This window comes from Eufriesea mexicana, unplaced genomic scaffold, assembly GCF_001483705.2.
Source record: "Eufriesea mexicana isolate 0111107269 unplaced genomic scaffold, ASM148370v2 scaffold6328, whole genome shotgun sequence".
In the NCBI taxonomy this organism is placed as follows: domain Eukaryota; kingdom Metazoa; phylum Arthropoda; class Insecta; order Hymenoptera; family Apidae; genus Eufriesea; species Eufriesea mexicana.
In genome coordinates, this window is record NW_016914200.1 from 387,346 (window position 1) to 401,803 (window position 14,458).

General features: G+C 40.8%; 1 protein-coding gene across 1 annotated transcript; it reads right to left on the minus strand.

Annotated features, from left to right (window-relative positions):
* Window positions 1-10,536: 10,536 nt before the first annotated feature.
* Window positions 10,537-13,103, minus strand: LOC108552374 (uncharacterized). Its single transcript, XM_017906881.1, has 5 exons — window positions 12,661-13,103; window positions 12,263-12,573; window positions 11,795-12,099; window positions 10,919-11,164; window positions 10,537-10,824 (listed from the first exon to the last, which is right to left on the minus strand). The coding sequence occupies exons 1-5, from the start codon at window positions 13,101-13,103 to the stop codon at window positions 10,537-10,539; spliced, it is 1,593 nt and encodes a 530-aa protein (XP_017762370.1).
* Between the last annotated feature and the right edge of the window lie 1,355 nt (window positions 13,104-14,458).

A 14,458-nucleotide genomic window follows, 5' to 3' on the forward strand; every position in this document is an offset into this window, starting at 1 on the left:
ATCGAACGATCGAATCGACCCATTTCGCGATTAAATCCGCGTTCCATGGCAACACGGACGATCATGGGTGTGTCGAAACGAGTTCCCGGCAGGCTTTTTTGCCCTGCTTAACGAAACTCCGTTTTTTCCGATCGACGAACGTGTTAATTCGCCTGAAACCGTGAATCGGCGCCGAGGACTCGGATAAAATCGAATCTTAAACAGCTCCGATATTTGATTTTTAATGCCTCGTAGGCCGGTTCTGCGTCAGCGTGGGTTTTGGCACATTTCGCGGATCCTCCGCGGCGGATGCATAAATTCGCCCGTATTACCGCACACAGGGCAATAAATACCCTGCGTGTTTCATCGTTTGCCGTGTGTTTTGTTTAAAACCGTGTCATTATTTCATCGCGTTACATCACGTCGCAAACGAACCTGCTAAACGAAGTATGCGATGCACGGTGAATTCTTCGATTTCGAGAAATTCGAGAAAATTGAAAATTAAATCACCTAAAGGACCAAGTCTCGATTTAACACATTGCGTATAGCACTCTGTTCACGCAACGTGCTTCCAGGGATCCAGAAACACTTTATACGAAGCATATATGCCCTTTTGTAATTCGCATTTGGTATTATATTCGCACAAGAGGGATTAGAATAAGAATACGCGAGGCTTTGTTACCCTGATAGATCTATCTCCGAGAAAAGCAATTTTTAATTCCTTAAAACATCAATTAAATCATTGAGTCGAGAAACCTGAAAACGAGCTATCTTTTTGCCTGGCCATGACGTTCGGCTTGCTAAAGACGAGATATCTCGTCACCCGTACGTTGCGTTAATTTATTATGTGTTAATTTCGAATCCAGGCGATGTTTCTCGGCCGGAAATCAGCTGCTCCCGGAAACCGTCTACCATGAAAGGATCGCGCTTGTCATTCGAAAGCCGCGAGATCCAATTAGAAAAATTTACATGGAAACTGCCGGGTCGCCGATGTACGAGGAAAAAGCAAAGACTTCACCCATGAATATTTCCATCTCGTTACGAATCACGTAACGGATAGACGCGCGTCACAGGCCGCGAAGTAGAACCGTCACCTTGCCAGCAGCGATTCTGGCTGTTGATTCTCCTCGATGATTAGCCACGACTTCCACCGGGTACCAGGCCTGTAATTTTCTGTCGCAACTTGTGCACGCGGTATGCAAACGAATGCCACCGCCTGAGAACACGACCATTTCCCTTCCAGCCCTGCAACGTGCTCACGCAGTTCGCAAGCACGGTGCAGGGTGTCAGAAACTCGGCGAACGATCGAGACCATCGGTCAATTTTCGATTGGAAGATTGCTTCAAGATGCAATTGGAATTTAGATAAATCGTTTGGCAGTCGACGCGGAGGATCCAACGTTATCTCGCTGGCAGTTTGATTTCCAAATGGAGCGGCGGGATGAAAATTCCGAGAACGATCGACGACGATTGGTCGCGTATTAATTGGAAGATTGGCGCGGGAAATAATTGCGATTTGGATAAATCGTTTGGAAATTGCCGATTTGGAAGATCCTAGAACCTAGCTGAGGTACGATTTATCTCTGTCGGTCGAAAACAGGCATCTTTGTATATCCCATAGTTTAACACGTTGACTGTCATGGTGGGCATCAGTTCATACAACACGAACGTAGTAATTTGAATGATATTACGATGTCAAATTTCAGGCTGTCATGTGTCAACGAATAGCGTTGAATTTTTGTCCCAACAACGAAAAGAACAGCAATGTAAGACCAGTGCTAGGCTCAACGTGTTAAAGAAGCTACTAGAGCGATTACGTGGGAGTTTTACACGAAGGTAACTGCGAAATCTCAAACGTGCTATATCTTCTAATTTCGTCCGGGATAGTATTCGCTGAAATTGCAAGATGGCCGAGTAGACTCGGCTCTGGATTTCCATAGTCACTCGTAGCACGATATCTCTGAGCAAGGGAATTACTTTGACAGAATTATTTAAAGGGAAAAAATGGGATTTTACTATGGTCGACGTTCACGAGAAACTCGTGATACACGTTTTACCGCGAATCTGGATTAACACGTGTCTCGCGACTCATCGTCGAGGCAGCAACGCCCGAAAAGGGATGTTTTCAGACCACATCATCGGGTCTCATCATCGTCGTATTTCTCCAGGTTTTTGTCCGCGAGAAAAAGTTCCTCGTTATGTTTCGACGAACCCTAACGCGTCAGGGAAATAACGGCATGGGGTCGAAAAAGTGTCGAGTTTTGACGCTCCCGAGGAGCAGCTGTTCAAATGGAATCGCAAGATGGACGTGCTTAAGACGGTCAAGGATCCACGAAAATGGGATTATCCGTTTCCTGGTAACATCAGGTTCCAGATAAAGTGAAGAAAATGGCGCAGAAATAATTCTGAGGAACGCGAATGGAAATTTTCTTCTATTTTGTGTCAAACACTTTCTCTTCTTCTCACGTAGGAGTACCTAGGAAGTAATGAATTTTATTATCGTTTAATATCAATATCGTTAACTGCTCCTAAATTTTATGTATGTTTAATTTAGATTCATCCCATGTATCTTTAAGATACCGTAATTTTTTGAAACAGAAGCAGAACAAGTACCTTTACGGTCACTATAACTGTCAACAAAATTTTAATAATGTTAATCGGTTCTCCCAATCCTTAAATTTTTCCTGTTCACCCACTCATTCTGAGTATAGTATACTGTATCTTTTATCGGCCAATGACAACTCCAGATGATTTGTGCTATATTATTATTTTTCTTGTTGCCAAAGGGTTACTACCTGTCAAGATAAATAAATAAATAAATAAATAAATAGTACAGTATGAATTATTATACCGAAAAATGAACGAAAAAGTGTTAAATGACAACGTTATACATTGTCTCCGACGTTTTGAGCCGATATAAAACAGTTGACAGCTGTAACGGGCCAAGCGTTTATTCTCTTTTGACACTTGTTTGACTATTTGGTTTCAGTTTCGCGAAATTCTTCGAACGAAAGGGGTCGAACTTTATTTTTACCATGCTTCCAGACATCGGACTATAATTCTACCTCTATAATTATATTATATCCCTTATTTTTCCTATTAAATCCCTTATTTAATTAAAATTACTATCTCACTGAATACACCGTGCACTGTGTGTGCACTGTGCTTTTTAACGTTGAAATTACAACAAAAAGAGGCGAGAGATCGTACGAAACGAAGAATACACGGAGAAATAAATTTTCGAGAAATTTGGAACGTGTTTAAATTGCAAAGGGCATAACAAATTCCCGATTTAATGTTCCCAGTCGGCAAGCTAAGCGGATGTTAAACATTTAGCGGAATGTTTAATAATAAACTCGGAGATGGAGCATTGGAGTTGTTTGTTTCTCGGGGAACATGGTCGAGGAACACGTCGCATAGTGTTTCTTTTCATAGTAACGCCTAAGTTGACTCACGATCAGTGGGTCATGCAAACCGGAAGCGAACGATCGGTCCATTAGACGGAAACGGAGAGCGCGGTGTACGAAATTAACTCGTTTCCTTGAAACAAAGTCGCCAGGGATCTGGTTTTTCTTCCAGAATCACGGCATCCACGAGATCTTTGACTTCCCTCGGCAGAGAGAGAGAGAGAGAGAGAGAGAGAGAGAACGCGCCGAGACGCCGATACGAAAAAGAAAATGGCGGCTCTATTTCAAGAACGAAACAAGCTACGTATGTATCTAAACGTTGTCGGGGAAAATGAAAAATACGAGGAGCTACCCTTCGCTGTATCTCTAAATCTGAAACGAAGACGATCTAATTTGCACTGTTATTTCCGACGATTAACCCTTTGCACTCCAGACGCGACTCTCAGTCGCCACGCGGCAAAATTCTAAAGACTCGTAATTGATATTAAGTTTAAAGTAACTATACGTGGAATACCGGAAGGGAATGGTAGCTACATGAAAATCCTCCTTTAAATAACTAATTCGAGAAATTAAGCATCGATCAGGTACACTTGGAAGTTAAAATTAAAAAGAAATTATTAATCCACGAACACGTACGAAAAGGTAGCAAGAAGGTTAACGATTGGAGGATTCCAAATTTTTCTATGACGTAAAATTAGAAATAAAATTAGAAATAAAATGGAGGAATATTATGGAGCAATGAATACAGGGGAAAATGAAGAAGATTATTAATCCGTGAACATGTGAATCCATGAACATAGCAAGAAGGTTAAAGATTCGAGGATTTCAAATTTTCCTATGACGTAAAATTATATAATAAACAAAATGGAGGAATATTATGGAAAACTGAATATAGGGGAAAAAAGAAGAAGAAGAAATTATTAATTCGTGAACATGTGAATCCATGAATATAGCGAGAAGGTTAAAAAGTCGAGGATTTCAAATTTTCCTATGACGTAAAATTATATAATAAATAAAATGGAGGAATATTATGGAAAACTGAATATAGGGGAAAAAAGAAGAAGAAGAAATTATTAATTCGTGAATATGTGAATCCATGAATATAGCGAGAAGGTTAAAAAGTCGAGGATTTCAAACTTTCCTACAACATAATAACAATAATAAATAAATAAAATTGAGGAATATTATGAAAAAATGAATATAGGGAAAAATTAACCAAAGAAAAATGCAATAAAGATTGCAGCAGTAGATTTAGGTTTAAGCTTAAATATAAGAGTAGAATTTATTTTAAAAACTCATAAGGTTAGATAAGATTAGAAATTAGGTGTACAAATGTACAAAATGTAGAAGGCGACCGAAAGCCTTTCAAAACCGAAAGGTACGAAATAAATAAATAAATAAAAATATTTATTTAGGGGAAAATTAAGGGATCGGCGAATTATCGGTCGGAATTATTCGACGACAGCTATTCCGACAAAGCGGTTCCCCGGGGGCGCCGTTTCATCGGTTCACCGTGAACTTTGACACGGTAAATCAGGAGCAGGCGTCGGCGAATCGCGCTCGCCCGCGTCCCGACGCCATTAATTTCGCTCGGAGCACGATGATGGAGCCTGGGGGTTCCTATTTGTGACCACGCGAAAAGAAAACGACCTGAACGCTTTGGAGGGATCGCAGAAGGGAAAAGAAACGAGGGTACGTGAACAGGCATCGGCGTCGCCGAGTCGCGTGTAAATTTATCTTCGCGCGAGTCGTACGCGCGCCTTTCTTCGTCCGCCGAACCTTCTGTCGATCTCGACCTTTCACGAACTCTACCAACTTTCGCGAGTTAGTCGCCGCCATCGTGTACGCGATGAAAACTCCATCGAAACCGGAAACGTCTATATATTCACCGTGCCCGATCCACGAAACCGTGTAACTCTCGAAATAACAAATCGAATACGGATTTCAGACTTGCTGCGTCGCAGTTGCGATTTGGGTTTGCAACTACGTGGTTTGTGTTTCGAATCTTCGCGAATCTTCTCGAATCTGCCCACGTAGAAATTTTTTAATAGCCCATCCCACGCTAATTTTTGCTATTCTTCGAGCTAGCTTGCCTTTTAAGCTCTTTCGACCAGGAAACAACGTATTATTTAACAGAACATCAGGATCTCTGATCGGTATCAAGGAATATTAGACTGTTGGAAATATTTCTGATTTTTCTCAACACGAGTACAAACGTGATACAACGTCCATGGATTTCAAAGCTGTTACAGATTAGAAAATTCTTTGTGAATGCAACCCAACTGTTCTGACATGTCCTGCCATCTCTTGGGAGAAGAGAGAAATTTTTTGTCACTTAACCCTTTGGCAAACAACCACGTGTGAGGCTCGTGGTCAGGTTTCCGGGACAAAGCTGTATATCACGTGTATGGCTCGTGGTACATCGGTCGGGTCGAAACTGATTATCACGTGCCTGGCACGTGGTGCATCGGTCGGGCCAAAACTGACTATCACGGGGTTTTGCGAGCACGCTATTGAATTTTATATCGTAGGAGCAAGGGATTATGGCGTCTCCGACGTTTAGAACCCTAGCAATAAACAGTTAAGTGCTTCAACGGGTCTATCGTTTATTCTTTTTGACTCTTGACAATAAATTGCGTGTTATTCCTTGCCATGTTCCGACGAAACGAGTCGAACTGTATTTTTCACCACGGTTTTGCTTCCAGCCAGGGAAGCATTCGCTCTACAACTGTATTACATTTCTTATTTTCATATTCTCAATTAAATTAATTAAACTATTTCGCTAAATACGCGTGCACCGTGTGCTATTTTTTAACCTCGAATCCACAACATCGCGACATGCTAAATTCCCTGCCATCTCGTTCTTGCACTTACTCGCTGTGTCTTCGTTGATTATTTTATCAAAGAATTGCAGCTGCAATTGCCGCATTTCCCAGCGACTGGTAGCCCGAGACATTGTGCCGGGGGGCGCCCAGGGCGATCGATCGATTACAGCGATTATCGTGCCGTCTATGGCACGCAGACGTTTTCGCGCGTTCGAGAAAAACGATCTTGATCGGCGTGCCGACGGAAATGGGGAGGAACAAAGAGGAAAGGAGACGGAACGATCGTTAATGGCACGTAATGCGCGCTATGGACGCGAATTACCCGGCGTAACTGTAATTTGCGCCTTTTTTCTCTCCTCGGCCACTCCCGCCCCCTCTGCCTCGTCCCTCGCCGTGATCCCGCTGTTTAGTTACGTAATGCTTGTGCAATAATTACCGATGCTTCAGCAATTGACCGCCTCCGGCGCTACCGTGCGTATCGCGGCGTGAAAATGAAAAAAGGAAACGATCCACGACGCTTTTATCGATCCTCCGGCAGAAATCCACATCGGCCAATTCCGATGCGCCGTAGCGATCGCCATTTTTCTAGCATAGTACATCACTCGGGTACATCGCATTTCCATGTGACATTTATTTTACGCCGGGAATTGCGGATCAATTTTTATCCCTCGGAAAAGAGCGGAAAATGCAAGGAAACCTTCTCCACTGTCGTCATTCAGCACTCGTGTGTCAGCAGAAAATAATTCGAAGAAAATAAAGAATACCTATTCTTCGTTTCATGAAGAATTTTACGAATTTTGCGAATAATAAAATTAATTAAATTAATATTAAAATCAATGTTCCAATATTTTTCCAAGCCTTCTCGAAGTAATGATTTCAAGGAAATAAAAGACTTAACACTTTGACTGCTATGCACATTTCATATAATACGCTTAGGGTGCTACGATAAAATTTCTGTTATTATAACCACACAATAATGAATTATCAAAAAAATATAGCAAAACAAAAATGGTACAAATTATTAATCCTTTGCACTCGAGAGGTGACCCTTTAATCAGATTCTAAAGATCGGTGTTAATTAATATACCAAATTTAAAATTAGCCAACGATGCGTGGAATGTCGAAATAAAATAATTCTACTTATTGATTTGAATACGATTTCTTATTTACCGTATTAAAAACATCCTAGACTTTATGGCAGAAGGTCTTCGAATTACTATTTTCCTGTAACGAAAAAATCGTCGAGTGCAAAGAGTTAATAATCTTCTGTTAAATTTTTCTATTTATTTACATTGTTCTAATATTAAAAAATTGGTTAAAATGAAACAAGTACAAATTTAAAAAATTAATATCGCCAGATGGCTCCACTGAGGAGACTATCACTGATGACCCCCATGGCAGTCAACGTATTAAACGACGCTCGAAGTTACTATATCCTTCCTACGTCTTTTTCCAAGAGTTATTGGCGTCGGTAACGACGGCGGAGAAAATTCCGGGAAAAAGGAAAGATTTAAAACGACGCTGGAAATCGTTGCTACTTCTCTCAGCCTTCGGAGGCTCGGTGGCGCCGCGAGCGGCGCGCCGAAAATACGAATGAAAATGGCCGATTCAGCTGGAAGATCGAGCGGTCGGGTGACTAACGTCTCCACGGTTAATGGTTCAATTGTTCGGCTCGCTTGGCGAAATTTAGCGAGGATACGCGCGAAAGGGACGAGCGAGCTCGCGTGCCGTTCGCGCGTGAATTTCTCGCATCGGTCGCGTGACAAATTGCCTCGTTAATTCGATCAGCGCGATTCAATTTATTCGCTCCGGTCGCGGCTGATTTTCCGCTAATCTCGCGCCATTTTGTCGACACTTCCGATTCTCCGCGACGTGCTAATTCGAAAAATTTTAACTCGTCGACGCTTAGGAAAATTTTGAAATACACGAAGAATCTTCATCCACCTTCCTTGGTTCCAGAAATCGCAATAATTTACAAGCTTCCATAAACGAATGGAATTTTATTACTTAAAGCAGCTGAAATTTCACGGTATCATTCGCAAATTAACTAGATAACGTATTTTTATTAATCTTCCTCGCGAAGAAGATAAAGAGGAGGGCACAGAGGTTGGTCGGGGAAGGTAGAAGAGGACGAAGAAGCAGGAAGGGACAAATGCGTGAAAAAAGGAAAAGGAGAAATAATGGTACAAAGGGAAAATAAAAGATGGGGGGTAGGATAAGATATGGTTTTAAGTGTGTAAATAAGAGTATGTTTATGTTAGGTTAGGTTAAGTTATTATTATGGTTGTAGCATAGGCTCTTATATCGTTATTATTGTATTGTTGTGATAATGGTTATATATTTTATATAAAATAAGCAATATGTATGGAGGATAAGGAGAGACGGAACCCTTGTAATCCAATAGGAAAACAATAAAAATTTATCTATCTATATATTTATCTATCTATTAATCTTCCTTGCCATATTTTTCTTCTTCTTCGCGTTTCCGACTGTCATTATTCGCTGTTTATTGACAATTGTCAAATAGAAAGGAAAAATTTCGATAATTAGATCTCGCGTAGTTACGTATTTCAAAAATTGATGTACATGGGAGACATGCTTCGTCTCTCAGGGATATAAATTTTTGAAAAATGTAGCTCTGGAATTATTTAATAATAAATATCCCGTGAAAAGGAGTTACGTAAAAGTTTCGTAACCTTTTTCACGACGAACTGCCATAAAAGCATGACGATTATCGAAATTTCGAGAACGAATTAAACCTGCCCTCTCCCAAAAAGAAGCGTGAAAGCTAATTTATGACGGTCACTCGGGTGCTAATAATTTCGACCGGTTGATAGGTGAAGATATTAGGCGAATATGAAAATGTTAAAGGATAAAAAACGACGTATAAAGTTTATTGGCGAGGATGAAAAGCGGTGTGCAACAATGTGACACGTTGGTTAGGAATACTGTGTTTTGACGGCCGTTTGGCACGCGGGTTCCCCGCTGGCGGGGTGCGATTAAAAAATTGGCAGCGAGGCAGGTGCGTAATATAACCTCTAGAGCCCGCGACGCCGGCTGGAATTTTGCCAGAGTTACGCAAACGCGTTGCCAACGACACCGAATATTCAAGTATGATCCGGCTCTGCCAAAACGCGCGAAGAATGGAATCCTCGATCGGCGGAAAAGAGGTCTGCGAGCTTTGAATTATTCGAAACGCGACGAGACCTCTGCCATAAGCGTTTCGATTCGTCCAAGGCTCTCCGTACAAGTGGAAATGGAGAAAATTTCAAAGAGAAATTTTGTAAAATCTTTTATACGTTAATATTAAAATTTTATATATTAATATTAACCCTTTGCACTCGAGAGGTGAGCTTCTGTCGCCATTTCATAAAATTTGGAAGAACCATGTTAATTGCTACGTCAAATTTAAAATAACGCAATGACGTGTGGGATGTCGAAGAAAAATAATTCTCCATCTTAATTCGTATACGATTTCTTATTTACCCGTTCAAAAATATCGTCGATTTTAACGTTGGAACGGAAAAATTGTCGAGTGTGAAGGGTTAAATTTAATAAAATTTAATTTTGGCGATCCTACTTGAACCTCGATACTCATACTGATAATAATTTATAATACTGATAATAAATTGTAACGAATACGATTTATTGTAATACAATTGTAGCGACTGAATTAATACTGATAATAAATTGATAATAAATTGCAATGAATACAATTTATCGTAATACAATTGTAACGAATGAATTAATACTGATAATAAATTGGTAATAAATTGCAATGAATACAATTTATCGTAATAGGATTGTAAGGAACGAATTAATATTGACAATAAATTGATAATAAATTGTAATACTGAAATACTGATAATAATTATCAATTTCATGCTACCTTCCTAAAATCTAATTTATTCCTACATCCTCTGAATTTTATCATTTATTACCATTCGCAATTTCCATTCGCATATTCTTCTTAATTTCGATATAACAAAGTGTTCGTCTGAATGAGAAATTAAAAAATCGAAAATTATAAATTTCGAAATTTCTGAGCATGTGCCGAGAAGAGAGTAAGACAAATAGAAACACTCGTAAGATCAAGCGACCTTCTTAAAATCTAATTTATTCCTACATCCTCTGAATTTTACCGTTTATTACCATTCGTAATTTCCATTCATATACTCTTCTTAATTTTGGTATACCAAAGTGTTCGTCTGAATGAGAAATGAAAAAATTGAAAATTATAAATTTCGAAATTTCAAAATATCTGAGCGTTGTACTGAGATGAGAGTAAGAAAAATATACTCGCGAGATCAAGGGAAAATACCGAAATTATAAGAAGCTAAATATGCCGATCTCTTCTTCATCCTTGTCTAGATCCTCCGTGTCGTCTTCGACATCCTCACCGTCGTAAAATTCCTCTTCTTCTTCCTCCTCGTCGAATTCTTCGAGGATCACGTCCTCGGCTCCCTCTGGGAAATATTCGTCGATCATCGCCTGGGCTTTTTCATCGTCTTCCGTGACGAAATACGGCTCGATGCTGGCGAACGACAGAAAAGCGTCCTCGCTGATCCTCCGGATTATTATCACGAATATCTCGTTGCCAGTTTGATACTTCGCCTTCGTTAATATTCTCCATTCAGCGTTTGGTATTTTCCAAATGTAAAAATATAGAGGAGGAAAAATATAAGAGAAGAAGATAAGTTCGGGGAACCTTTCTCTCGAAATCTTCGGGGCTGGACGCTATTCGCCTGGCTATTGGTGGATTGTCAAACTCGAAGGCACCGAAATATTCCACGGCGTCAGGGAAGAGAACGCACGTATCGCGAACATCTTCGAATTTTGAATAATAGAACTTGAAGGCACAGAATGGAGGAGGAGGAACGGGTTCTTCGTAGGGGTGCACCAGCTCCATGTAATTGGAGAACAGGGTCATGTACACGTGCACTTTGCTTCTGGCCTGAGGAGTCGCGAGGATAATGAAAATTCGGAAGAATTTTTATATTTATATGAAGAGGAAACAAATTTACGTAAGTTGAACGCAGATTGAATCAGATCAGCTAACAATGGTCCAATGAATTCTGTAAACGATTGTCGAGGGTACTACTTTGTTCGTGAAAATTGTCGAGAGAGACCTGTCGAATCTACTGTAATTATAGAGAAAATATACTGCAACTGTACTGAAACTATACAGAAACTATACTGCACCTGTACCAAAACTGTATCGAAACGATACAGAAGCTGTACTGCAACTGTACTGCAACTGTACCGAAACTGTACTGCGACTGTGCCAAAAGTGTACTGTATCTGTACTGCAACTGTACTGAAGCTATACTGCATGTGTTCTAAAACTGTACCGAAACTATACTGACACTGTACTGAAACTATAATGAAACTGTACTAAAACTGTGCTAAACCTGCACTGTACCTATACTGAGATAAATAAAGAGAAAAGAAAGAAAATTCAATAAAAAGCGAGAAAAATGGAAGTTCCTTCGCTTAACCCTAGAAATCAATGAATTAACTTAAACCACAGATGACGAATGAAGAAATTAATAGAAGCAAAGAATTCAAAAGCTAAAAGGAGTACCTGTGGAGGTACCCAAACAGCAGGATGAGTCCTAGGAAAATCTTCCTCATCCTCAGGATCAGGCTCGTGAACGTACACGTGTCTCTCCATATAGGAGTCTTCCGAAGCGAAAGAAGCGGTGTTACCCTGAATCAACGGGGTTGAACTGGTCAACAAATGCAACAGGTAATTCTCGACATCGTTGATCGCTCGGGTGGGGCATCTTTTGGTTCCCTTGGGACACTCGAAGGGGTAGGGTACCGGCCAGTCGGGATGAGGCCGTCTACCCTTCAGTCTCATCGCTATAGTCCTACCATCTGTCAACCCTGATAAACAACATACCAATTTAAACTTAATCACGTGACACGACTCAACCTGTCAAATTACGATTAAGGATTAAACTAGAGAACAGTTCATGTAACAAACTTTAACATGGACATAGACAACGACGAGTTATGAAGTCCAAGAGACACGAAGGATCAGAAGCACCTGCTACCAGTTCTTTCGTTATCTCCACGTTGCTCTCGACGAATAGCTTCTCTATCATCTCCTCGTTCAACTGCACACGATACTCCTCGAGCACGTCGAAGTTCTGTTTGAACAGAGTGTTGACCAGTTCGAGGTACGGGGGACACTGGTACTTGTCCCTGTGTCGGCCCCCCTCGTCTTTGAACACCCACGGGTAGAAAACCAGAGCGGTCAGCTCGCTCAGCTCGAAGATCATCTGTGCCAGGAACGCCTCGTACTTCTCTCTTCGCTCGGCTTCTACCTTGGCACGCTCGCGGTCCTCGATGGCTTTCCTTGTTTTGCAACCAGATGCAATAACGAGCAATTAACTACCGTGCATATAGGCCCCAGAAAGATTAGTTGATCGCTGACGAGGCTACCTGATGGCTTCCTTCTCCTGCCACAGGATCTCCTCCTCTGGAGTCCTGCTGCTCGCTGGCAGCTGCATTTCCGGTTCCTCCTCGTTCTGCACCCGCTTGATCTCCTTCACGAGCAGCTTCTGAAGCTGAGGACAATTGGCACCGAACATCAGGTGCACCATCTTGCCGTTCTGAAGGAACATCCAGACTGGCTCGCTTCTGTCACGGAATCGCTCCAGATCACCGATGTGGTCGTTCTTCACGATCGCGTAGCTGATCGTATCACCACCGATCTCCATCTTCACGTTGCGCAGAGTGCTCACCATGGCTGTGCACGGACCACACCACTCGGAGTACACGTCGGCGAGAATCAGGCCCTTTCGAGCTAGCAACTGTTGCCATTCTTCTTCGGTTTCGATCTCGATTTGAAGAGTCATAGGCTCTTTTCGACCTAGTCTCGCCATTTTTCGACGTTTCGATTAAATTATTGGATGATTGTATTAAGGTTAGATCGAGGGGTTCCTGTCATGAATAGAATCGCTTGGAACTAATTTCAATCGGGATGGTCAGAGTTATTATAATATCGTAGATATATCGTTCTGCGAATCATCGATAAAAATTCCTACAACGTCGATTCTAATTTTCGAAATATCTTCGAGGAACTGTCATTTTCTATAATTGTAAAATATCGAAATCGGTGGATGTATTAATTTTGGATATTTAGTAATAACTGAATTATTTATAAAATTTGGAATTCGCTAGCAAACAAAATACCGAAGCCAACAAAGAAGCTATTGCTTGACGAACACAGGATAATTGCTTTATCGAATCCTGGTAATTGGCATGGATCTCTGAGGATTCCCTTTAGAGCACGATGCCAAGATGAAAGCTGCGCATTGATTTCGAGACATTTACGATCCATTTGCAATTCGAAAAGTTATTCCAATTTAGAAACACGTAAAACGAATACATATCGCAATTTTCCACTGTGTACACATAGCTTCATGAACTAAACTCGAAGGTACAAACTCATGTCAACCGAGAAAACGGTGGGTCACGCGTCGGGCCCCTAACACGACCATATTTAGTCATGTTAAGGGAAATATCGGAAAACGTGTGCATAGGGTGGAAGAAATATAAAGTAAGCTATGACCGATTATAGAACAGTCAATATCCAGTTGATGTCAAAGACAGTTGTCATTCAGTTGAGTTATAAAATTAACACATTGCGTACAGTATAGAAATCTCTAAGCCATACGCTAGAAATCGCACGTTTTAACAAGACAGTGCGTTGGCATCTAAGGTCTATAACAAATGGCGCGTGAAAAGCGAGAAAATTCATGAGCGGTCCTTGACAGATAGCGCGTGAAACACGAGGAAACTCGTGAGTGGTATGCAATAAGTTAATAAATGTTATTAATCGAAGTCAAACGGAGTTGTAATATCGTAATACTGCATTGAGCATTGCAGGAAGCCAAGAGATAGTTCCTAACCTCATTGTCACTCTCGCATTTTTATATTATCGTTACCAATAGACACTACCACTGTCCCATCTCTACAACAGTCACCAAATTAATATTCCTATCATTTGGTCATATTAATAGAAATATCGGAGAGCATGTACATAGGGTGAAAGAAATATTAAATAAGCCAGAACCGATTATAGGATAATTAATACCGAGCTGATGTCAAAGACAGTTGGCATTCAACCGAGTTGTAAAATTAATAATCGAAGTCAAACGAAGTTGTAATATCGTAAGACTGCATTGAGCATTGCAGGAAGCCAAGAGATAGTTCCTAACCTCATTCTCACTCTCGC